This window comes from Rhamphochromis longiceps, linkage group LG23, assembly GCF_057381845.1.
Source record: "Rhamphochromis longiceps isolate RC_006_pf linkage group LG23, R_longiceps_female_GT1.1, whole genome shotgun sequence".
Lineage (NCBI taxonomy): Eukaryota > Metazoa > Chordata > Actinopteri > Cichliformes > Cichlidae > Rhamphochromis > Rhamphochromis longiceps.
The window spans coordinates 23,247,031-23,273,185 of NC_140578.1; the positions used below are offsets into that span (position 1 = coordinate 23,247,031).

General features: G+C 41.9%; 1 protein-coding gene across 4 annotated transcripts in view; it reads left to right on the plus strand.

The window, feature by feature from the left end:
• The first annotated feature begins 10,563 nt into the window (after positions 1-10,563).
• LOC146641961 (nck-associated protein 5-like) overlaps positions 10,564-26,155 on the plus strand; it is a 188,676-nt gene continuing 173,084 nt past the window's right edge. For 2 of the 4 annotated variants that reach the window (XM_085397949.1, XM_085397951.1), the window contains exons 1-2: positions 10,568-10,704; positions 24,595-24,697. In XM_085397949.1, the coding sequence (XP_085254075.1) occupies positions 10,586-10,704; positions 24,595-24,697 (222 nt within the window). In that variant the 5' untranslated portion in view covers positions 10,568-10,585. Of the gene's footprint in view, positions 10,705-24,594; positions 24,698-26,155 lie in introns of all 4 variants that reach the window. The other 2 variants (XM_085397959.1, XM_085397950.1) reach the window with 2 other exon arrangements.

Genomic DNA, 26,155 nt, shown 5'->3' on the forward strand with positions numbered 1-26,155 from the left:
TGTCCATATAAGTCACATATTATGTCTCTAGTCTCTGTTTATGTATTTATTACCTTAAAGATACAATCTGTATTTTTTAAAGGATACTGAACTTGTAGATATGCACAGATTAGCGTGTAATTACATCTTCCAACAAACTGACGCATCCTCATAAATGTGTTTATGGGTGCCTGTAGCTCAGGACGTAGAGCAGATTCTCTGGTAATCAGAAGGTTGGTGGTTTGATCCCTGGCTTCTCCAGTCTGCATGCTACTGCCTGATAATAACCCCAAATTGTTCTCTGATGTGTGTGAAGGTTAGATAGGAAAGTGCTTGTATGAATGGGTGAATTAGGTAAGTTGTATAAAAGTGTTTTGCGTGCTCAGATAGATTAGAGAAGCGCTAAAGAATCAGTACATTTGCATGCATGCATAGGAGCAGGTTTGCAGTTTATGGGAGCCACCACCATATTTTCATTATTGTTATTTTTTTTGACATTTAAGTTTTTATTGATTTTGCAACATGTATAAGAGAGAGAGAAAAAACAAACAAACAAAAAACACAAGAAAACTGCTGGTGTGCACCCCTGCCCTTACAAGTCTAAAAGAAAGAAAAGAGAAACTAACTAACAGTGGGTTCCAAGAGAAGAAACACAGAAATGGGCAAATAAAAATGACGGTAAAGTAACATTTGGACCGGTGGTCACAGTTAATAATCCTTCAGATTATGATAATATGGTCATGATTTCCTGTTTGCTTCAGATAGCTCCAAAAGTAGTCCCAATGTTCATCTTTATCTTCTGTATCGTTTTTAAGTTTATTCAGCATGGACTCATGGGAAGCAGTCTCTGCCATCCACCACCATATTTTAATAAAGCGGGCTGGAAGGACATCACCCTTTACACTAATGGTGTTTTATGTATGTAGCTTGAGACCAGCCACATACATATTGCACTAAAAGCTGAGGTGAAGGAATACCATCATAGGTTTCTGGTGTTGTGGACAGGCTGATACATTTATGCCTGCACCTTCTGACTCAAGATATGAAAGACCATACCCATGTTTTATCACAGGAGAAGGGGTCCCCTTCACCAACGAAACGAAAACATGAATGAAAGGTACACCACCGGTTTCTTTGTAAAATGACCTCAAGCGTCAGCTTCAGAAATGAAATCAGGGTTTTAACAAATGAAAACATGTATAAACTTGCTTATTTATTTCTGATATTATTGTCACAGTAACTTATTGTCAGCAGATTAGATATGTGACCCTCTCATTTCTGGACAGCTGAGAAGGAGCCTGCTAAACAACAACCATTTAAAAACTATAAGCTGTTATTAAGAGCTAACGTATGCCATATTAGGCTCAGGATACAAAATACCACTTTACCTTTGATAAACAGTTTGATTACGTTCTTAAATCATAATCATAACTTCATTCAGTAAGTGTCAGAGTCGAACAATGTTGTATCCACCTAAAAGAAAGTTTCACTAAGGTTGGTTAGCAGAGGCTAACAGTAGCACTTACAGACATTTCAGCACATACTCAACAACTCACCTCAGAAGTTGGACTTCTTTTATAAAGTTTTACAGTCTCTAGAGTAAATAAAGGCAAACGCTTCTTATCAAGCATTGATAGCTGAGGTACAAGGCTAAAAGCCTTCCAAAGATGAGAAAAAAATCTACTATCAATTTACATCTAGCAGTGACATTTTTACAGACTAATGTGTTGAACAGTAACTTATATTATTTTGAAATTAAGCAAAACTAATTAGTTAACAAAGAACTAGCTAGCATAGTGGTATTTTGACTAAACTAAGATGCTTGCAAGCTTTAAATGATGTTGATGTTCAGTTTGAGATCTTAGCTTGATAGCATTAACATGTTTGCCAGTTAAAACTATAAATTATAGTTGAGGTTCATAGCGCTTTTACTTTTGCATGTGACAGTTTAAATTCAAAGGAATTACCAAAGGCGATACCAATAAACTAGATGGCCAGGCATTGTTTTTGTCAAAGTTACTGGAAACTCATTAGCGATTAATGAGTTTCCACTAATTTTTCCAGGACTGCTGAATGTCACCACCGACTGTCACCTAAACAATGGGTTAGATAAACAAAGAGATGTGCTGGCCAATCTTAGCACTTTCTCTTAGCCATAAGCAGTAGCTTATGCTAGCATTGTAAAATACCCTGAAGTTAACGTTAGATGGCGGCCCCTCCTTCAGCTTGGTTCTGCTCAAGCTTTCTTCCTTTCTAAAAGGGAGTTTTTCCTTCCCACTGTTGTGAAGCGCTTGCTCATAGGCACTGTGTGATTGTTGGAGTTTTCTCTCTTATTGTAGGGTCTTTACCTTACAAAATAAAACACCTTGAGGCAACCACAGTTTTGTCCCATCCTTAATTAAAGATTCTGCAAATCGGCCGATTTTCTTCTCTGCTTCCCTGACATTCTTTGAAATTATGTGTCTGTGTGTGTGTGTGTGTGTGTGTGTGTGTGTGTGGGGGGGTGGGGGGGTGGGGGGGGGGGGGGTTGTATTGGGGTTTTTTTTGTTTTAGAGGGTTTTTTGCAATCTTATGGGTGCAAACATTCTGGATGAAAGATGTGCATGGAGATCTAAGTAGTCTTTATAAAGCTCCTGTAATCCATGATGGGAAAGGCACCAGTTTCAGGGGGTGCACAGTGGGTTGGGATAAGCTTCCACAGGTTCCCATGGGAGAGCCGGGTCTCACAAGTTGATGCCCTCATCTCCAAACAGCAACTGTCATCAGCTGGGTTTTGTGGGAACCCTGAGACTCTTGCGGTGGTTTGACAGAAGCCCAGATTCCTTGGTTCAAAGAGAAAGCTCACCTTCAGATGAGACCCGAGCTTGAAAGAAGAGCTTAATCACCACAGTGGATACAGACGTACACTGTCTGAAAGTGAGAAGCCCTTTGGACAGCGGAGGACAGCAACATCATCGAGTCAGTCTGGGAATCCATCAGGTTCTGGAAGCTTCTGCTATAGCCAGGTTATCCATTGGTTGATAACAGGTGTGTAGTTATACTCACATGGATCTGCATGAAACCAAAGCCTGCCTCATTTTGAATTGGTCAAAAAACGTGGAAACAGAAATCTTGCAGAGATTCCCATAAATATACAAATATCTGTTGATAGAGATATGATATGACTCCTTTATCTTATTGACTCTTCAAGATAAAATATTAAGAATTACCTTTTGAGCTGCAGGAAAAAGTGAGTAACTCCACATCAGATTGATCTTCTCTGTTGACAGCTTAGTGGGAATCAACTGTACCAAGTATACTGATGAAAATCCCTCCCCATCACGAAGAGCTGGCTGATTAATACATTGTGTATGTTTTGCTCAACTTGTGTGAAAGGTGGAATTTAAAAACAGCAATTTGTGGTTTTAGTGGGAGTTGCACGCACCAGTTAAATAACAAAGAGACTACTTTGTACAGAAGAAATAGTCCACATAAAAGCTGTTGACAGTGCTGTTTTGTTATAATGAGATTTTGCAGTGTTTACATTTTTTTACAAGTACCACAAACTAAATCACATTTATCTCCATTCTGAAGAGTTAGAGAGAGCTCTGAGTCCCCCCCCCCCCCCCCCCCCCCCCCCCCAAAAAAAACAAACAAACAACAAAAAAAAGCAAACCTAAGGATAAATTGAATATATGGTATCTGAAGCCACCAAATGACAAAGTTAATGCCCTCAACATAGTGCTGTATTTTGCTGCACACTTCACCAAAGAGTTGCTGGAGATCATAAACTACATAGAAAGCCTCTGTGACATTGGCATCTTGGTTTTATGGAGACAGAAGCTAACAAACTCTGTTAGGACAGGGCGGCGACTCCTGGCGACTGCAGGTCACTGGGGAAAAATAGTTATTATACCCTAACTTGCTGGTGCGACCCCTACATGTTAGCAAACACTCACCAAAAACTCGCTGAACAGTAGTGAAACTGTGTGCTGCAAAGTAGAAAGACAGTCTGTTTGTCTTCAAAGTAGATGTTTGAAACATCTTAGTTTTACTTTTACTCTAAAAGTGAACTTTATTTAATTCCAGTTTGCACCTGACTTTTTCAGGTTTCACCTCTGCTCGGCAAGTATTTGGTGACTATTTCCAAGTTGCCGTCTTCCATGCAAGCGACAGGCAACTGGGCCAAGTGACCAAGTGAACTTGGTGCAGCACCCTCTTTGGACTGTTTCTAGGCCTGTGAATGAGACCTTAGCAAGCTGAATCTTTAGACTGTATAGATGTAATATATTCATTTCAGTTCACTTTTATTTATATAGTGTCATATCACAACAACAGTTGCCTCAAGGTGCTGTATATTGTAAGGTAAAGACGCTACAATAATACAAACAAACTAGAGAAAACCCCAACAATCAGACATCCAACTATGAACAAGCACTTTGGCAACAGTAGGAAGGAAAATATCCTTTTTAACAGGAAGAAGCCTCCAACAGAACCAGCTAATCTCATGCATATTACAGTAACTGAATTAACAGATGGGATTATTTTAGGGAAAACAGAAATTCCAAAGGTAGCTTAAACTCCAAATTTCATTCTACTTCCAAACATGTTAGGCTTCCTTCTCATTCCACCGCAAAGCTTCCCTTTGGATTTGGCGTTGTGGTTACGACCAGAGTGATCATAAAGCAGTCAGCTCAGCCGTATGCTGCAATAAGTTACAGCTCTTTCGGCGTTACCTATGCAGATTGTCCTTTATCAGGGGGACATTCTGTAATTGAAATACCAGGAGATCCCAGAGGCCCTGATGTGCTGCAACACTGACAGGATAGAACATAAATACAAATTTGTGTAGACGTTGATATAAACCACATGCCGTTAAACTATGACAAAGTGGCACAGTGGCTAATTTACATATAAACATTGGAAAACATATTGAATCTGATCAGATTGCCGGATTCCCGTGCATGGGCGGCTGGTTCAAATTTCCCTCTGAGGAGCAGGAAGTGGCTTTGTGCATGGCCCACGCTACACTGACAAGTTGGAATGCCACTTCAATGTTATTCGCAGCTGCGCTGGGAACCCGGCAATGTCCCCTTTCACATCAGTGGCCCCTACCAAGCATGTAAGCGTGGACCCCGAGAGGGACACAAGAGCGGCACATACGGTAAAGATTTCATCTTCCACAAATCACATGCAATGTGCCGTTTGCGCTGAAGTCAGCTTCTCCGAGTCCAAGGGAGATCGAGTTAAGGAGGTTTAGCTGAACGGGATGTAATGCAGGAAAGAAAACAGGGACTGTGTCAGCTCTTTGTCTACTCAGATATACAATATACTGTAGTGATGAATTGCGGTTACTCTCTTGGTGCTGTTTTGTAGATTTACATGCAGACTGATAGTATTTCAGATTTAATCGAAGAGCTCTTTTCCTATTTTGAAAGTAGAAAAAAAAAACAAGACTGGGCTTCCTGCCAAGACTTTATTGTAAAGATTAATTTAATTTCATTGAGTTATGGTCAGTAATTTCCTGATATGGATTGCTTTCCATCTCATCTCTGTCCATCTCCCCCCTGGCTGTTGCAGAGAATCGATGGCTGTCTAGAGGGAGCGAGGGGCAAACCATTTCTTGTGGCAATTTTTTTCCCCCGCTCTTCTTTAGGTAAGGAGATGTGACAGCCAAACAAAACCTACACAAACAGACCTTGTGTTTTCACCCTATGTTTGTATGCAGTGCCACAGCCAGGCGTCCTGCCAAGCTCTTACCCCCCCACCCCCCCTGCCAAAAAAGACAAACCAAAGCAACCGCAGGCACCACTGCCTTCATCCACCCCTGTCCCCCCTCTTTTTTCTTCAGAGTGCTGGCAAACACAAAAGGAGGCAAAGAAGCAGAGCCTGGGTGCAAGTCCCCATGAATGTGCAGAGATTAAGCCGAGGCGGTGATGAAGTCGGCCGGAGAGAGGTGAAGGATGAGGAGGAGGATTTGAGGAGAGGAATAGGAGTGGTTGTTATTCCGCGGACAAGATTCAGTGCCCTTTGCCATTGAGCCAGCGCCAGCTGGGACGAGGAGTGGCATCCTATGCTTTCTTGCTTTCGGATTTTCTCTCCGCTGCTCATGTTTTCAATGAGAGCATTGTATGAGCCGGAGGAAGGATATGAGGTCCCATTTGGCTGTCATTGACATGTAAAAAGAGTGTGGCGGTGACAGCTGATGGGATCAGTGGCCTGTAATTATCTGAGACTAGACTCTCACCCCTCCATGTCAAACACACACACATGCAAAAATGTAGGAGTGTCCACATATGAAGATGTAAAGGCGAGATTAAAAATGATGAACAGGACCAAACGGCAGAGGCTTGTCTGCCCTTAGGTAATTTTATGAGTTATCTATTAGCCTACGTGTGAGGTTTCACCTTGACGCGAAGCTTGGGTGCTATAAATCTAAAGGCGTTAACCATGTGGTCTGGCCCGGGGTGGCCCAGATATGTTTAAGAAATAGAAATAAATGCCACAGGGCTCAGGGGAGAACGTTTGACGCAAAACTGAGATGTTTATCCACAGGAGACACAGGTGTGACAAACCAACTGTGAAGAACAGCCGTTACACCACATGAGTCACATCTGGAAAATAGTGTGATGTGGTGCGGAGTGCCTTAATGTGCTTTTTGTTTTGTTTTGGGATTTTTTTTTAAATCGATATCATCCAGAAAGTACAACATTAACGAACATTAGCCGCCTCCATCATCACTGCTTGCTGACTGATTTCCATTTTAGTGGTCTTGGTTTTGCATAGTTTAGAAATATAAAAAAAAAAGAAAAAAAAAAAGAAAAAAAAAGAAATATAGACTGTTTAAACCATTACCTGTGTATAATATTAAGGATTTTTGCTCTTCTTTAAATAAAGTAATAGCTGAATTCCTCAGCAACATACAAGGTTAAAAAATGAAGGAAAATGTAAAGTACCACAAAACTGCAATTCCTCATATGGCCACTGGAGGCTTGTCACAAAAGTGAGTCAGTCAGACCACGTGACTTTCGCGCGTTGCATTGTAGGTACGAGTGGCAGCAAAATGAAAACACTGCATGAAGCGCTAGCATTTCCAGCACCGATAACCATTAATTTAGCAGTTTTAATCCCTACCTGCATTTTATTTGCCCCCAAAACAGTTATGTACAAAACGAAGGAGAACATGGCAGGTCCGTACAAAGACAGACTTGACGAAAAGGCCAAAAAAAAAAAAGGTATGAAGAAAAAATCAAAGGAGTGAAAGAGTTAGACCCATACGAGCATACAGACTGGGCTAAAGACGTTAGCGTGCTGCCCAGCTTTCATCACGCTCATATTTATAATTATATGTTCCTAAGTGTGAGTGCATACACTCAAGAAGTGTTTAGTAACTTCAGATCCCTGCAACAAGCCCAGTTTCAGTTTACCGACGGATGGGTACAGGACACTGACATGTTCCGAGTAGCCAGATATGTAGGTGGACACCAGGTTTTATTGTAAGTGAAGGGCAACCCCTTAAAAAAACGGACAGAGCAGTGGAGTAGCCAAGGCAATAGAACAATATAAAACTCTATTACTAAAATATAATTTATTTCACAAAAAAGATTAAAAACAGTTAAAAACACCCCTGGCCAGGGAGAACACACAGTAAAAACATAAAAACAACATTAAAAGTCCAGTGGTGTCAGCCACAGCATTAAAATCCACTAAAATCGGAGCGGGGCAAAGAATACCCGGCGGTGTCCCCGGCCGTCCTGTCTGTCTCTTCGCTCCGGAGTACTGGAAGAGAGAGGGGGCAGCGACAGTCACTATTCTTTCCAGTGAAAGGGATTTCTTGTACCACGGTGTGTTTTGGGAGTTTCCCCGCAATCCAAGCCCTCTGTTGCCTCTTCGTGACTTCGGAAACATGACTTGCACAATTTCTCTTCCACGAAGGAATCCGATAAAAACCGATCGCTTTACCCGTTGGCTTCCAGTGGCTGTCATGTGACCAGTTAATAATCCAACAGCTTCTTGCCAGTCTTGTGTCTTTAATTCCCCAACTTATTGGTGAATCGCTGTTAGCTGCTACTAGTATTCACTGTTGTACCAGAATTGTACTCAGTCGCACACAGTTTGCATTAAAGACGCCTGCATGATTGCAAACACTCACCAATAGTCACCAAACAGCCCTTTGAAATGTCTTGTTTGCAGCAGTCAAGGGCAACTTTTGCTCTAAAGGCAAATGTTCTCCCTCTTACTACAGTTTGCTGAGTAAATTGTGTTTGCAGACAAGTTGGTGTGTTCCATGCAAACTCCAGGAGACTAACAACCTGCTAGCAATCAAATCTATTGCAAGGAGGTTTACAGGAACACCTATTTTTCCTGAACGACTAGATTTTACCAAATGATCTCTGGATCTGTGTGACTCTTTTGTCAGTCGTCCATCTCTGGGCATGCTCAAGTCAAATCGCAGTTAAAACTTTGTGTTAGTTCCAAAGCCTTTTATAGCCATCCTTTTTGAGGTTTTGGATGAAAACCTGAAAACTGTTTGAAAAGGGACGATGTTACTCTCATTTGGACAACCATTCGTAAAAAGAGAGCTTAAGATAGAAAAGCCATAGCTGGCATCTTCATGACCTCTCTTCAGCTGGCCTGTTTGCTCCATAAAACTGTGTAATAGTTTCCAAACATACCACATAAATGACTTGATTTATACCGCAAAACTTACCACCATGGGTTTGCTGCTTGACAACAAAGCAAAAAGAAAAAGAATTTAGGAAAATAGAAATATTTTTCTTTCCTTATGTCAAGATAAGAACACATCAGAACGAGTGGAGGAGGCAGATGTGGAAGACAGGATGTGATTTAGGAAGGAGGAGCAGATTCGGTCAGTGTTTCTTCACGAGATAAGCACGCACAGGTGTTTACATACGCACATACACGCACACACGGTGCACGCGTATACTGCAGACTCCACCTGTCAGCCACTCAGGTTCATGAGGAACCTGTAAAAAGCTCAGAATAACACTGTCAGCAAAAATAAAAGCTAACATTTACCTAATTATGCAAATTCAAGTCTACAAATGCTAATATTTCAAATTCAAATCTAGCAAAAGACATTTCTCTCTTCACTCCAGATTCAATAAATAAATCACAAGCTTCCAATTATCCAGTCAAAGATTTCTATTATGAAAAGCTTAATGAAGAAGATACGGTGGTTCTTGTATTATTAACCCTCTCCTTGATGCTGATCAGCGTAACACCATGCTGCTCTTTATCCCATTAGCTCCTGACATTTAGGTTTAATTGAATGCCTGTGATTGCAGGATGGCCGGGGATCTCACTCTTTCTTGTGTGCTCTGCCTTCAAAGCAGCTCAGAAATCTTTTTAGGTGTTTTTGTGTGTGCATGCGTGTGTGTGTGCGCGCGCATGAAGTCATTTATCTTCCAGCTCCCCACCGCCCCGGCGTATTGCAATGTCGTCAGCTCACTCCATCTTCTTCTGCCTCCGCCGAGTGAACAATGTTGCAATGCAGTGAGCTTACGGGGCAAGAATGCGACAAACAGAATGGAATTGCTGCAGAAATTATTGCATTTGAGACCGCAAGGAATGTAGCAGAGACGGGCTGAAAGCAGACCATTTGTTCACAGCGGTTAGGGATGAGAAGCGGTGGGCGGTCGTGCTGAAAAACATGGAACCCCGGCTTATTTCAAGCAAATGCACTTTGTGTTTTTGGTGCATCCTGCAAAAAATCAGTAAAACAAACCGAATTTAAGGAGATATAGCACGAGAGATGAGGTTAATACAAGTGGCAGGGCTGCTCTTTGAGCCTCGGATGGGTGGCAGCGAAGGAATGCAGACTCTCTGAGGAGTGCCCTGCAGAGAGGGCAATGAAAAGCAGAGTGCTGGTGGTGGCTCGCGGCCGGCACAGAGAAGTATACTTGGCAGTGAAGCCGAGAGTCATGTGCCTCCATTTAAATGAGAAGGAAAGAGAGGCAGGGAAGGGGAGGGAGAGAAATACAGGCTGAGCTAAGAGGCTGGGGAGTCCGCCAAGCCAAGACACTTGAGGAATGCAGAAGCAGGCCTCTCTTTGCAGTAATGCCATTACTGCTGTCTGAGTCAGGCAAACAGCTCTTCCAGTCCAGTCAGCAAGTCTCGCAGCCAGTGTAAACACATGACAGGTAACACCTGAAAGCCAAGCAGAGAGAGGTGAATCCTGGGAAAGAAGCTCCTCTTTAAGAGCTTCCCAGCAGTATAGTGTTTCTCTTTTATATTCTGAGGAACCATCCATGTGTTTGCACATTTCTGTATGTGTGTGTGTGTGTGTGTGCAAGGGCGCGCTCTGTGTGGTGTGACTCCTCCGGCCCTGGCAGTTAGTTAATAAACGCAGGCCTGTCAACAGCTGCTGCTGATGTAATGTGGAACTTCTCCTCACTCTCCTTATCCTCCCGCCCCACCACGCCTCCCCAGCTCCCTCCTGCACCAGCACCAGCACCACCACCCTCCCTCCCTTCTATTTACAAGTCTCACTGGGTGTTGCTGCAGACTTCCAGAGCTGGCAGCACAGATAGTGTTGTGTGTTTGTGTGTGTGACTTCCCTCCTCCCCCCCCTCTGTGCAACACTTCCAGGGGAATTTACAACAGCATGTTTTCAGCTGCCATCAAAGAAAGGTCCACATCATCAGGTTGTCTTCCTAGCCAAAACACTCCTGACAGTCTGGGAGCTGCAGACCTGTTGAGTGGAGAGGATCCGGCTGGCGCAGAGTAAGTTTGGATTCCTGCTTGTTTGTCTTCTGACATTATGGGAAACTGAGCAGTTTAAACCTTCATTGGGCTAGCTGACTAATATCAGCTAGTGCCAATTTGATGTTTAACTCAATTTGTATTGTTTTCTCCTGTAGTAGTAATAGTAGCTCTGCAACATGAAAGTTTTTTATTTTGCTGTTTTTCAGTTGTTTTTATTCATTTAAATGGAACTCTTACTTTAAAACTCCAAGATTAATCCATGAAGCTGACAGTTGAGCTTTTATGGGATAATTATAGTATTTACAGTAATGTTTCCTCTGTCTTATATTATGCAAATTAATGCAAAGTCTGTGGAAAGGTAGTTAAAATAGTTTTAAAAAGGCCAGTTAACTTGTAATTAGTACCTGAAACCCCAAAAATGTAAATGCTTTGTGATTTAGCTGGTTGTAAGAAGCAATTTCAAGATTTCAGAACAAAATTTAGCCAGCTATTTACTAAGCTAATTAGCTTTGTAAGTAAGCCCAGTTGAATCTGTGATTGCTATCCACTACTTATTTGCCACCCAGCATGTAGCCGTATTAGTAATTGGCTAATTTCTTCTTCTTCTTTTTTTCAAAATGAAATAAAAATAAATACACTTTTGAGAACTGCTTTTTGCTATTGGGAAGTCAAAATTTCAGGTTAGCATCTTGCTACAAATGAGCTAGTCTATTAATTAGCCTATGCAATTAGCAACTAGGCTAGCTAATTTGTAGCTAGGATAATTAACTGAGCGAGGAATGTCAAGCTAAAATAAAAATGCTGTTTAGATCAAAACATGTTTAGTAACATTTTAGCAATGCGCTAATTGGCAAATCATTTAGCTAAAGAAAGAGCTAGTAAAGTTGTTTTTTACAATATTTTTTGTGATGTTTAAAAATATGAAATTACTGATATGTAAAATTGCTAGATGTTGGTGTGCAAATAGATATAAAGGCTTGTATTACTGTGTTTGTTTGTTTTTTAAATAAAACAATATCAAAGAGGTGGTTTAATTTAATTCTGAAATATTAAAATTGCTTGATTACAACTAGCTCAAGCAGATTTACAAAGAGTCTACATTTATTACAACTGTCATTTTAAAAAGCATTTTTATAATATATATTTGTGGAATTTATGTAACGTAAAGCAGACTAATCATTACTGTAAACAGCTCAAATTAGCCTAAAAACAAAAAGTGATAAACTCATAAAAAGACATGAATGTGTTTGGTTTTCACATCCTTCTTTGAGAGAAAATGCACATTGGAAAACATCCGCAAAGATAAACATGCACAAAAACGCTGTTGTTTCTCAAGCTGTCAGCAGAAGCCTGCTGATGAAATGCATGTGTTCAGTTTTTCAGCAAGCTGCCCATCGCATGATGCTCGCATACCAAGCTGAGAAGGGGGCACAGTTGTGTATTTTGATAACGCTTGGAAAATTCCTCTGCCCTCTCTTGGCATGCTGCATCACTACTGGGCCTTTGGAGAATATTTTTCTGGCTTTTTTTCTACCTGAAGCACTATCATGAGAGAGTTCAGTGGAGAGTCACGCTGCTGAAGCACGCTGCAAGTCCCCCAGCAGGATGTTCAGTTAACTTTTTTTTTTTTCCAGGATGTGTATGTAAAATGTCCTGGGATAATCGCAGGGAATTGCAGGGACTCCCCTCATGAACAGGATGACGACATTGTAGTCATTGTTTTTCTTTTTTCTCTCCGACAGACCTCCGACCCCTCCCTCCTTTTTTTTTTAAACCCCCACATTAAATTGCCTGCTAAATACCACTGACTAAAGAGGGCAGACAGGTTCGGGCACAGTCTTTGTTACTGTAAGTGACTGAGAAAGACATCTCACTTGGCACAATTTTACTTAGGAAGTAATGAAAGCAAAGTACACGAGCTTTGTCAGTCTTCTCAGCCAAGCTCATCTTTAGTGAACAAGTAGGCTAAGTCAAATATTAATACAATCTTCAAAGAAGCATCCCGACTGTGAAGGCTTCATGCAAATTCTGTAAAATGTATCATTAAATGGTATGAATAAATAACATCACAATGTGGAGGACTCCACATTGAGACAGAACTGGAACAGAGCGAGTGAAAATATAAGCACAGCCCTGTTTAAAAATGCAGAACTAGGTGTCAAAAATCTGTCTGGTTATTGCACACCAAATGATTTACAAATGCCTCCGAGTTACAGCTTAAAAGCATAACGAGGAGCTCCGTTTGTTCCTTACTTATTAAATATACAGGATTGTTTTTTCTCCCTTAGTCACGCTGTCCTTGCCTGTGAGCGTTTGGCAGAAACGTGGCAGACAACTGCCAACATTTGCTGGTTCCAGCTTCTGAATATCCAAAATCTGCTCTAGATTACATCTGATAGAACTGAACACTTGTAAGCTATGGACTGTTGATTTATGAAACAAGAAGCTATTTTAGCCCATGGGATCTCAAAAGGTGGATTTCTTTCATCTTGTGTGCAAAATCTTATCAACTTATTGTGGAAAGAAGTTTTCATTTGGTCTTTACCAGGCATTATCTTGCGCACAAAATATGTATTTGTCATATGAATGAGTCATCTTACCCAAGTAATAATTTTATGTAAACTGGGATCTTACTGAGCTAGTGAAGTAGTGGTAGTTCCTCTTCTCACTCGAGTAGTCTGCCATAAACTCCCATGTTCAAATGCTAAATTGTACATTATTAAAAATCAGCTTCACAGCCTTACTGCTTTACTTTATACTGTAAGGTAAAGAGCCAACAATAATACAAGGAAAAGCCCAAAATCAGATGACCGCCTATCAGTAAGCACTTGGTAACAGTGGGAAGGAAAACCTCCCTTTTAATAGCAAAAAATCTCAGGCAGGACCAGACTGAGGCTACATCCACACTAATGCGTTTTTGTTTGAAAACGCATCATTTTCTCTCTGTTTTGCCCTCCCGTCCACACTGAGATGGTGTTTTCCCCAAGGAAAAACGCAGCGTTTGGAAAACGCTCTCGAAAACGGATACATTTCAAAACAGAGCTGTCCCATCGCAGTGTGGACACTCGAAAATGCAGACTTTGGAAAACGGTGACGCATGTTGGTCATGATGCAGTCATGTGACCACTTAACCCAAGTGGTAACATGCTTTGTCTTGCCATTTCGCCGCCACGGTTCAAAGAGCCGGAATGTAAATAAATGGCAGAGGGAAATGACACAGGTCGAGTTGTCTTGCGTTTCACGCATGCGCGGAACGGCAACGTCAGCGTTTTCGGCCGTTTTTGTGTGGACGCGGAACTCTTTGAAAACAACTGAAAACATGTTTTTCAGATGAAAATGCCGTTTTCAAATCTATCCGGGCTAGTGTGGACGTAGCCTGAGAGAGGGGCTGGTTGATCCAGCTGGATAACTGAGTAAGTGGAATGGCTTGAATGACAGATGTCCTGACCTGAGTCTGGTGGGGCTAGTCTGCTCTCTTTTTACTTTGGTAGAACAAAAAGATTGGAGGTTGGAGGTCAGGTTAGCGGAAAACAAATATGCCATACACACAAGTAACATTAATGAGTCCAAGGCTAAACACTACCTGGACTTTCATAATAGTAACTCTTCTACAGTACAAGCGATTGGAATTAACCACATTCCTCTTTCAATACGATGAAATAATTTACCAGGGCTCCATAACCAAAGGGAAGCTTTTTGGATTTATAAATTATAGGCCACTAAATATCCTGGCTTAAATGAGGACTTAGATGTTACTTCTTTTTTTTTTTTTTTAATAAACTTTATTTGCCCTTGAAGATGCATTTAAATGATCTGCAGTGTATGGTGCTCTGAGGTGTTTTCTTGTCTGATTTGGACTGAATCTTGTGAATGTTTCTTGATATCTTTTTGGGCTCTTGCATTTAACCGGATTATTGAAGACTCATCCTATGGGTAAAGTTTTACTGGTGGAATTTTCCACTCTCACCCTAATTGGAAATTTGGCATGATCTAAAATATCGCCATGTTGGTGTCATTCGTACACCATCATAGTAATGTTGGTCCAGGATCAACATTGCAACTGACCTATGACAGCTGAGCATTAAGCTAGTATTAGCCTAATGCTATTAAAACTATCACTATCAAACCATTGATTGGTCAATTGCAATATTGATCATGGACCAACATTGTTGTGATCATACAGGAACAACATTAGCATGGGGATTTCAGATACACACTAGTGGAACACCGTTACAAAAGATTCAGTTTGTTCATTGTTGCTTGTTGGAGAAATGTGTTGGAGTTTTGGGTTGAATATGGCCATGCCATGAGAGTAAATGGATTTGGAGTTATGGGATATCCATACATCTAGTCACCGTGTATGTAGTGTTGGAGCTCCAAAATCTTACAGATATTGTGGCCACCTCAGAGGTTTGTACTTCAGTTTTGGTGAGTAAAATTCTACTGTTTTGTTAGTTGTAGATTGGTGACCAAGCTATAAATTATCTATATAAGGTAACTTCTGGCTCCAAAAACCAACGTGGGGGCGGCCAAAACGCTAACCTTGACGTATCAGAAAGTGGAGTCCAAAACCAGTGGGTGAGGTCATGGTGGCCATCTTTTGCACAGTCTGTGGGTGGTAGCAGGCAAAGCTGACATTTCCAGATGTCCTTCTCCCCACCAACACTTTACTGTTCGTCCTGGGAGATCCCGAGGTGCTCCCATGCCAGATGAGATATACATTCTCTTCAGTGTGCTCTTGGTCTAGCCTGGGGTTTCTTCCCAATTTCACAGAAAAACCTCCAAAGGGAGGCTCCCAGGAGGCATCCTAACCAGATGCTCCAACCACATCAGCTGTCTCTAAGCCAGCCACCCTACGAAGGAAACTCATTTTGGCTGCTAATTATTATTATTACTATTACTGTTACCCAGATCACATGGTCATAGGTAAGGGGTGGAACATAGATGGATAGTCCGGTACAACACCCACAGTGCTGATACTGGACAAGTCTGCTTTTAAAACCATTAAAACCCCCCAAATTACAAATTAACATGACATTCATGCTCACGAGGAGTGTCTGTAAACTACTGACCACAACTGTACATGTCAGTCAAAAACATGATTAGTATTTATGTTGCCCATAAGCAAAGTGTATTTATTAGTGTATTTATTAATAAATATAATTATTGTCACAAACCCACAAACTATTTTGTCTTGTGTGAAGATAGTACACAACATTGTAGCTGTGTCCCAAAATGCTGGATGCATCCTCTGGAGGCCGCATTTGAAGGCCGATTACGTCACAGCCAGGCGACGAAGGCTGTCCCAATTCGTCGACTCCTTCAAATGCGGCCCAACAAATGCGTCCTTCATTTCCCCGAATTTGAAGGATGGGTCGGGTGTGTCCTTCGTGGCCCACCATATCCCAGAATTCATAGCACGGCCCAGCCAATTTCAGTTTCCAATAATGGCGGCCGCTACTAAGTTTTAAAATTACTCTTATTAATCTTTCTGGGTCACAAAATAAACTTTTAACATATTTTCAGACGAGAAAGTAGCTGTGTAAACTTCAAATATCAGCTCGGTTTATCAAGACATCGCATATTTGCAAAAGTGCGCCGATGTTTTCGGAGACGTCTGTTACCCACCCGCTCGATAGCAAGCCGGGGGGTTCAATGGTCACTCGAGCCGGCGAGAGCAGCGGACTCCCGGCTTCATCGTTTCAGACCCCGCTGTCTTTCGCTACTCAGGTTAAACATGATTTAAAAGTCACTCGGATAACTTAAAAATGTAATTGTTGGGCTTTTTTCTGTGTTTTATTTGTTCTGGAGTAAATCGGTTTGACTGAGATCAAAGTTATTAGATTATTAGATTAAATAAAACTTTATTAATCCATTGGGTGGGTTCTTCCTTGGTTTTCACACAGCTGAATAAACGTCAAACAGAAAACTGATTAAACAGAAGTATGAGATGGTCGAGAATAGGGATGGGTATCGTTTAGGTTTTATCCGATACCGGTGCCAAATCGGTACTTTTGAAACGGTGCCGGTGCTCAAACGGTGCTCAAACCGGTGCTTAAAGAATGGAGAACACAAAATTGGTCCAAAAACCTCTCATGTTCAGCTGCTTTTTGTAAAAATATAACAATGTTAGCGTTTTCTGCAGCTATGGGGCATATATGGTATCACTCTTGGCTGGAAGCAGTGCTTAAACAATGGAAAAAACACAAACTTTGTCCTAAACCTCTCATGTTTAACTGTTTTCCACTTTTTCTTTGGTCATTTTAGCCTTTTTAGCCAGGGTGAAGGGAGCATCTGCCATCAAACAAGAGGACAGCTGCATGTAGCTATGATGATGTTTGCTAGTTCACCTTACATGCATTAATGTAATAACGTGGTTAGCCTACTCAACGTAAATTAGCTACTCACGCAGAGAAGAACGGCTGCTGCCACCATCATCTGTCATCATTTCTGCTACACTGGCAGGGCTAGGGGCCAGGACTCTCCTCTTCGTGTTTTTGGGGGATGTTGCATAACAGGCAACCCACCCGCAGTAGATGTGCTCGGTGTGAGGTCTCGCAGCAAGCTATCAAATACAACGCATTTCTGGGCTTTTAAAAAAAACGCTATGCGTCGCCAGGTGTTTCATCGGATTTGAGGTGTTACCTCCTTTGACAGTATCACAGTATCAGCTTAAAGCACTTGTTGCAGGCTGCTGAGTTTGCATATTTTGCTGTGAAGTACAGCCAGACTTTTGACCGCTTCGCCTTGGACATTTTTAATCTGTAGCTCTGCTCTAACAGAACGTACGTACCTGGCCCCGCCAACTATCCTCGGAAACGTAAAATGATTGGCTAGAATCTAAAGTGTATCACAGCTCAGGAAAAAAAGCACCGAAAAAAAGCACCGAAATGTGCGCTGCTTTTCGGTCTGGTTACTACCGTTTATGTCAGAACCGGTGCCGACACCGGTACCCATCCCTAGTCGAGAATTTACGCCAGTGTCCTGTTATATTTTAGATAGCAAGGAGCAGACGGCCGAGTTTATTAAACTCCACCGAGACAGCGTTGACGCAAATCTGAAGGCTAGACCGTCCCATTTCACAGTCTCACACTTCCAGCCTTCTTGGTCTTCGAAGGACCCAGCCCACGTAGGCCGCGAAGGCCAAGTCCTCCGACGGATGCAGCCGACGTTTTGGGACACAGCTTATGACTAACCACACACTTTCAAAATTATTATGACACTTTAGGGCCTCCATATTAGTAAGGTAAATTGAAAATGAAAATAAACTGCAGCTCTAATCGAGTTTGTCTTCACTCGGCCTCGCCAGCTGTAGTCATTCTCACTGTGTTCAAAGGACGTAGGCTGTTTATTCAGTTATGCATAGGCTGTCCTTGTTCCTTTGCAATCATAATGACATTGAGAACTAAAGGCCTAAGCAAATAACCATGCTTTCCTGCACACAGTTATGCAGACATGTGCATTACAAATCCTTTCCATACCTTCAACACAAGCCCATAATTTTCTAATAATCTAGTTTAAGTGCCAGAAGGAGACACACATGCTCATGCCGCATAATCTCGGTGCTGATAAACATGCGCATGCTGAGACTGGCCTCCTCGTATAAGATTAAAATGAAAGAACATAATCATGGTTTCACAAGCAAGCATAAAGCGTATGCGAATCATCCCTCGCCTGGATTATCAGTATTCATTTTAAAGAGCGTGTTACATTGACCTGTTAGCCTTGGCAATAAGCCTCACATCTTCACACCCACATGATAAATACTCACCTCACTTAACCTGATTACCAGCACAGTCTAAACACTGATATACCGTGGCAGAGGCTATACAACATTTAGACAAAACATTCATTTTAATGATTGGTTTCCTTAGAGCATGACAGCAACAACAGGCCAGTGTAAAATACGGCCTATTGTTTGGGACCCTCAGACGCTGTAATTCCACGTTAGGTTGTGCCAACTGTACCGGGACACATGCAGAGGCAGGATGAGACAGGCCGGCCAGCAGAGGGACTCAAAACATCCGATCAGCACAGGCCATCTGTGCTGCTCTCTCTCCACACATTAAAAACCCCAAATCAGGCACTCGCATGCTTCAATTTTCTCCCCCATGAATGGAAAGTAATAGCAGCCCCCACTCCCAAAACGTTACCCTCCCACTGCAGCAAATTAAAAGCGAGGCTCAAACGTATAATCTTCTCCCCGGTCATTCATTCATTCATTCAGTCGCAGCGGACATGGCAGTCCGGATGGATCATTCAGAAGAAGAAGAAGAAGAAAAATAAAGAGAACTAGGCTGTGGACCGTAGGGGATGCCTCTGTGCTGACCCCGTTTCAGCCACCCCCCATCCTTAATTCAAGCCAGCGCACAGGGTACAGACACAAAAATGAATTGGTTCCTGGGGCAAAAGGGGGGTGCACCAATCAATGTCCAATCTCCCCTCACCACCACTACCATCCATTTTCAGGCCCTGGCACTTCCTGGCACCCCTGCCCCCCATTTTGGGGTATTGATCACAGAGTTCAGAGTTACCATTTGGCCAAGAGGCTTTTGTTTCCAAGACCTAAAGGTTTCCACTAATTATACAAAAAAGCCCCCATACTGCTAATCTTTGGCTCCAGATGGCCATTTAAATATAGGCTTACATGTATTTGCTCCACTATTTATCATATAATTTATTATATAACCCGTGACTAAACCACTTCATACTGTATACATAAAGGGAGGGGGAAATAATTTCCCATTGCTCAGTTAAATGTTTTGTTGCGCGAGTGCCAAAGTTCAGGCCACCCCCTGCTTAAACCAACCACGACAAGGACTTTCTTATTTGTGGCGAAGCGAGAATATGCGTGGGAGAATGCCTTACTATACTAGGTACAAAGGGCGGTATTGTCACTTGAGGCAGAGTGTGATCTCTGTAACACTTACGAATCAAAAGCCAGAGGGTGGAGCAACAGTGTTTCTTCAGGAGGTCCCTTTACTGTATGATTATTCAGCCCTGCAATAGAGTTAAGAGGGCCAGTAACAAAAAAAAAGCCAGTGACTGCAATAAATGCACAGCTGCCTAATTTATCCCACCTTACAAAAGAACAGTATCAAACCGGAGCCATGACGATCCATATTCATGGACAATCTGGGCTTGTTATTGCCATTTATCCACGAGGCTGTTTTCTGTACAGCGATCTCTCAATGGGTTTAAGTGTTATCATTAAGCTGTTATCCCCTCACATTATCCCTGTTGTAGTTTCAGAGCTGTCTGGGGCTCTGTGACTTCAGCTGGGTCCTCTCTTGTTCCTGGAGCAGATGTTAAAAAATGACTCCCACCTCAAACAACCCCCATTTTGTGTTGTACACAAACACACACACACCATCCTGCCTTTCCTCCCTCCTTCCCTCACCCTGGCATCTAATTAGGCCTACAGCACAAAGACTCCCAGATGTCAGCGTCCTCCTGGCCTCCTTTGATTATATCCTTTCCATCCCACTGCCTTGGTTGCCGACTGGCTGGGGGCCGTGTGGACTATAGGCGTTGACGCGTGTCACTTTGCGTAGGTCAACACTAGTCCAGTTTAACATATCAGTAATTGCTTTAGGTGTAAATCACGGGGAATGAGGAGGGAGGCGGGACAGTTGCAGAGAGGCCCCTGGATTGTCATAAATGCTTGCAAAGTGGTGTCAGTTCTTGGAATATGAAGTATAACTTCAGCTAAACGCAGGAGAAAATCACATTATGTAGATGGAGACTGAGTTACTCTAATGTCTGTATCTCTAATAGCTCGTCCAAAACTACTGTTTGTCAATCCATATTTAAAAGAGCATTCATCATGGCCAACAGACCCCAAGTGTTTCATTTCCTTTAAAACCAAGCAACCGAGAAATACGAACGATCGGTCGACAGTCAACAAGTCTGTCGTCTGAGGAAAATTGGCCATGGCTTTGACTTTTACAGACGGCGGCCACGGCCGTAACTTTCAGCAGCAATCAGATTTCCATGCTTCCATGAGCACCACATCTGCCCAGTGAATGCTTAATGGATGAGATATTGATTAGTTCTTTACTGTAGAGCCCAGGATTACACTCTATCATCGAGGCTTGGAAGTATTTCACACTTCATCGCCAACTATTATTCTTTAAGAAGTGCCGACGAAACAAACCAAAGCAATTACAGACTAACTCGTCTTCCTTGTGATAGCTGTGTAATGCTGTAAAATCTAGATCACACAAACAGAAAACATATCCTGTCACAGCCTCATCAAAGCAGCTTGTTCTGTTCACACATTTAAAGAAAAGGAGTGACAGAGGAATGTCTGACAATGCAAGTTGCGTGAGTAAGGGGTCTTAGTTGCGGGCCGTATCATAAAACCTTACCTGAACGAATTTCCACTGTTGATACATGAACCTGTTGTTATGTAGCACTTTTTCACTACAAGCCCCACAATCACACACACACACATCCCTACAAGAGCTTACAAGTTTAGTGTGATTTGCCTTTGCTTTGCAAACTTGCAGTGTTGCTCAACTGTTTTGATCAAAGCCAAAAATTGTCGTGATACATGCTCAATCATGCAGGTGACGAAATACCAGAAAGTTGATTCTGTTTATCTGGACGTAGCGCTTTCTGTGGGAGAAAGGCTTCGTCACTCATCCAAGTGACTTCTTCAGTCTCAGCTGCCTGCAGGTTTCTCCAACCTTATAAACAGTACTTTTGCGTAATGACTGAAACTAGAGCCATTGAATGAACACTGGGCTTTGAGGTCAGTTACATGATCATTGATATGCAAACGCTCATGACAATTGATCAATGACCATGAGTACCATTCACAGAGAGTTGGGGAATGGCTGCAATCACAACATTGTCAGATGGTGAAAGATGTACTCTTAAGCCCCCTCCTCAGTTCAGAGATGATTGTCCCCCTTTCACATAAATGGTCTTGATGACTTCCCACTCAAACCCGCATTCCTGTCCACGATGTACATGTCCTCATCGCTTAAAAGGTTTCCACTGGCTTTTAAGTGTAAGTAAGAAGCCAGAAAATGATCTAGACTAAATTCAGTTAATTGTACAGCCCCTGACTTGTGTTTATGTGCTTAACTTTATAACTGTATATATTGTAACAATGTTCCACTTTCTCTTGTTATCAGTGTTAAATATGCTTTTTTGATCCATTTTGTTCTCTGAGCTGTTACTGAATGTTACCTGGTACTAAGGGCAACTGACAGCACTAAGACAAAACATCATTCGGTTTGTTCAAATGTCAAAGGTAGCAGTGTTCCAGTGTTTTATTGCCTGCCTTTATCTCAGTGTCCCTGATATGTGGCTTGTAAGGTGTTTGTTTCATCTTAATCACTTCCCATCGATCCACTGCCTCATCCCTCACACTGTACACCCAAAGGAAAATGCCATCCATGGTTTCTTTGTTGGGTCTGTGTAATCAAGCGCTGTCCTGTAATCCATTTTAATCATTTACTCTCAATTTCCTATAACCCCCTATCTCTGAATCCAAGGGAAGATTTACTTCCTCTCCTAATCTCCAGGAGAAAATAGACCAAACTAAAATGCATGCTAAACATAGACCATCATTTCATCTGTTGCAAAACACTTTCACAATTAGTCATCACAAAGCCAGAGTAAGTGAGACGGTCAGGAGTCTGATGTTTCTGTGTCATTAAAGACAGAGCATTTCACATCCTGTTTGCTGATTAGAGAAATTCCCGCTACACTTGATTGCCCAGGGCTGTTCAGAAATAGGGCAGAAAGGGACAGTATCATGTTTCAAAATATAAGATCAGATCTGGATGAAAAGGCAGCGGCTGATCCTGATGTTTCATGTCGATAAGTTTGGACTTAACAGATTGGCAGTGGATGGAACATGTCATGTTGATGTGTGGGCATATTTGACAAGTGCAGTCATGCTGCTGAAGCTTTAGACAGGGTGTAACGGATAGCGCCTGCAGTGGATGCAAAAGGGTTTGTTTGTTGCATAAGTAGGTTTGTGAGGAGGGTAAGCACATATCACCTAAACTCTGAACCTAGTAAATCGTGATACAGAGCAGGACTGTAGATTTACCTTATAAATTTCATAAATGCCTTTTCCAAGTTCTGCCTATTCTGAACTTCTCAAGTATGATATTAACTATGATCTAAACCAAATCCACCATGTAAAAGGTAGACTTAACAATTGTGTCACCACTTTTCAGCTACTTCTGAGGTTTTGAGTTGAACCTTTTAGCTATCAGCTATTTGATTGAAAACCAAGGACACTGCATGCTCACAGAATTGGAAAGCAGCTTGTTTAACACAGGGTGGCCATATTACAAGGCCTCAGTCATTTGGCGACCTCTGTTTGCAATGGAAAAATGTGAATTTCCTAACCAGTAGGTGAGTGGTTGCTCAAGATTGCTGGCATGAAACTGGTCACAAAGAGGTACACAGGGTTTTCCCCAGTTGTAGCTGATTTGGTCAGTAATTGTAAACCTTATTAAATGCTAAATTATCTAAACCATATCAGAGTTGCAGTCACTGTGGGCATAGAAAAGATGGGCATAGAAAAGATGAATGCAACCTGAAACCAGGATCCAATTTTCCTAATGGGCAGCAGGGGGCAACTCCTGGCTGGAAAAAGAAGTCATGTTGCATAAAGGTCTATGAGAAAACAACCCTACTTCTCACATTATTTATGGCCTCAGCAAAGACTTTCCTTATTAGCTAATAGGTAGTGATAAAGCCTAATCTTTAATAATAGAATTAATATAATTAATACAGTTAATTAGTAGGTTCTTGCAATTGCCTCTAGATTGTATGTAAGAAACTAACTTGTCTGCAAATACACTTATCATAGTTTTGCCAATGCTTGGCAAGTAAATGGTGAGCATTTAAAGACAAGTTGGTGTCATTCATGCAAACTATGGGTAACCTTGAAAATCAGTTTGCAATTAAAGCAATCACAAGGTTTTTGCTGCAACACCCTCTTTGGGACCGATTTCAGCTAGCAAAAGCTACCTCCAGTAACTAGTCACCAACCGGTTGAAGAACACACATTTTTCTTAAGTGATTATATTTTGCTGGGGGGTTGCCAACTGGTGTTTAGGCCTGTGAGACAGATGGCTAAGAGGGTTTTTTTTTTTTTTTTAAATAAATGAGACTGTAGATCTAGATCTAAATGAGATTTAGATCTATCACTGCAGACTAATAACTAATAAGGAAAGTGCGTCATAGCCACATTTAATGCTAACCATTTTTTTTTACATGAAATGCAATCCACATAATTACCTGTATTCTTTAGTTTAATTTCAACCTTTGCCTTAACTACATAACATTAGAGCAAGTTGAGTTGCACTGACATTGTCTCTGACCCCGAGGCATCCAACAGCTGACCTTTGACCACATGCTCACCAATGAGGAAGTGGTATACTTACTCTGTACACCACCGCAGTGAGTGTAAAACCGTAGTTCTTTGTAAAGGAGTAGTATGCGTGAAGTGAAGTGTTTATCTTCTGCTGTGGCCTCAGTCAGGCCAGGTCGGACTGGTTCCCAGCGCTGTTTGGAGAGGCCTAGAAAAACAAAGAGCTGTAGATTGGGGTTTGGGGTTGGGGTAGAGGGTGGGATGCCTGGGTGACGCCGAGAGCAAGCGGTAAGACACGGCTAACAGGAACACTGTGATCCCAGTGTCCTGTCAGCTTTTGGCTGAAAGTACGGCAACAGAGACCGAATGAAGCGTTACACAAATAAGGGGGAAGGGATAGTGTGTGACTGGACTGTGCAGCTCCTAACTTGGACTTTGATCTCACTGTAAAAGGTGAAAGCCCTCGTAACAGCGGAAATACGACCCACCTGATATGAGGTTTTCCTTGTTGACTTTTTCACTGTCCTTTTGTCCTCCACTCCGCCCCTTTCCCCTCCCTGAAGGACTGTCCAGGTGTATGGATCACTGCAGGGCAGCGGAAGCATGAACAGACAGCTGGAGAGGAGAGAACAGTTAAAGAGATTGTCTCTTGACAGCAACATACTGGTAAGTCATTCCTAAACACCGTCAGTGTGTTATTTTGTTAGACTATTAACTCGGTCAGGAAGTGGACAGTATTTATTGGCTATTGCCTAAGATTATAGTGGTAATTCACATGAAATAAATATTTTTTGCTGATATTTCAATTTTCAAAGCAGTGGCTGCTTTTTCCTTTAATCGCACTGTTAAACCTTTGTGAGTGAGTTTTGTGTGGGTATTGCTTTTGGGACCATGCTACCATTGCTTGTGGTTTGTTTGGACTGCATTTCCCACGAAGCAGTTGGCGGTGCTCATGGTAAATACCTGCTCTGTTTTTGTTTATTCAATCTGGTGGGAATGAAAAATGTTTCATTTCCTGTCTTCAAATCTTTCCCATTCATGACCCTCTTTTATTCACTGTTGAGCACAAAAATGTGATGTTAAGCCTTTTACAGACTGAGATTAATTAGCTTGCAAGAATGTCAAAGCTACACCGAGATTTAATTTTTTCCCCCAAGTGCATAAACACACCCACGTGTCAAACAGAAGTGAGAAAGGACAGTCTGCCATGACTGTTTGTGAAACACTCTTTGCCCACCGGTGACTGACAGGCTTATCTTTATGCCGGGCCGCTCTTGCAAATCACAGGAGTGGAAACTTGTTTTGTCTCAGGGTTAACTGAAGGTGAATCTGCTCGAAAGAGCCTCTTTGGAATGTCAAGTGCAGCCTTTAACTGCCTGCTGTGTTGTGTCTGCATGGGAGAAGAGAAGCTTACCCCCCCTTCCCTTCGGTGCATACAGTACGGTCACTGCGCAGGAAATAATAAATCAAAGAGTCTTAAAATAGCATGAAGATATAGGAAGTGATGAAGTCATCAAGAACACGTTTGTTGCAAATGAAATGGCAAATGTTTAAAGCTGCAGTTTGTCCATGTGACTAACCAATTAAACAAAAAACAAACCCCGAAACGCTGTAAAGCCGTTAAATAACGTATGCATGCTTATGCTGCAGGTCAGGGGTTTAATTTGTAGTTTGTTGCCTGCGTTACAGACCATCAGTCTCTAAAGAAGTCGAAACATGTTTACACACTCTATTGACTTGACCTGACTTTATAGCTTTCTGCTGACCTTTCTTTACCTACTCCTGACCTGCAAGAGAGCCTCAGTCCTTAGAGTCCGTACAGGAGAAACCAGTGAACATGCTATTGATTTCTGTAATTTTACAGTCTTTTCTTTGGATGACAAGAAATGGTGAAAGTGTAAACAGAAATAAGTAGAATTTAAGTAAATATAAATACACCCTGGAAGAAAGAAAAGTTTATTTATACGTCTTTATGTATGCGTCTGTTACTTTGGGGACAAACTTAAATTAAACCAAACTGTTCTCACCTGTTAAGGAGTTGAGGTGTGAAATACATCCTAGACCCCTGAAGGTTCTTATCTATATCACATATTGTGATGTGTGCCACCTGCCACTCTTAAATTA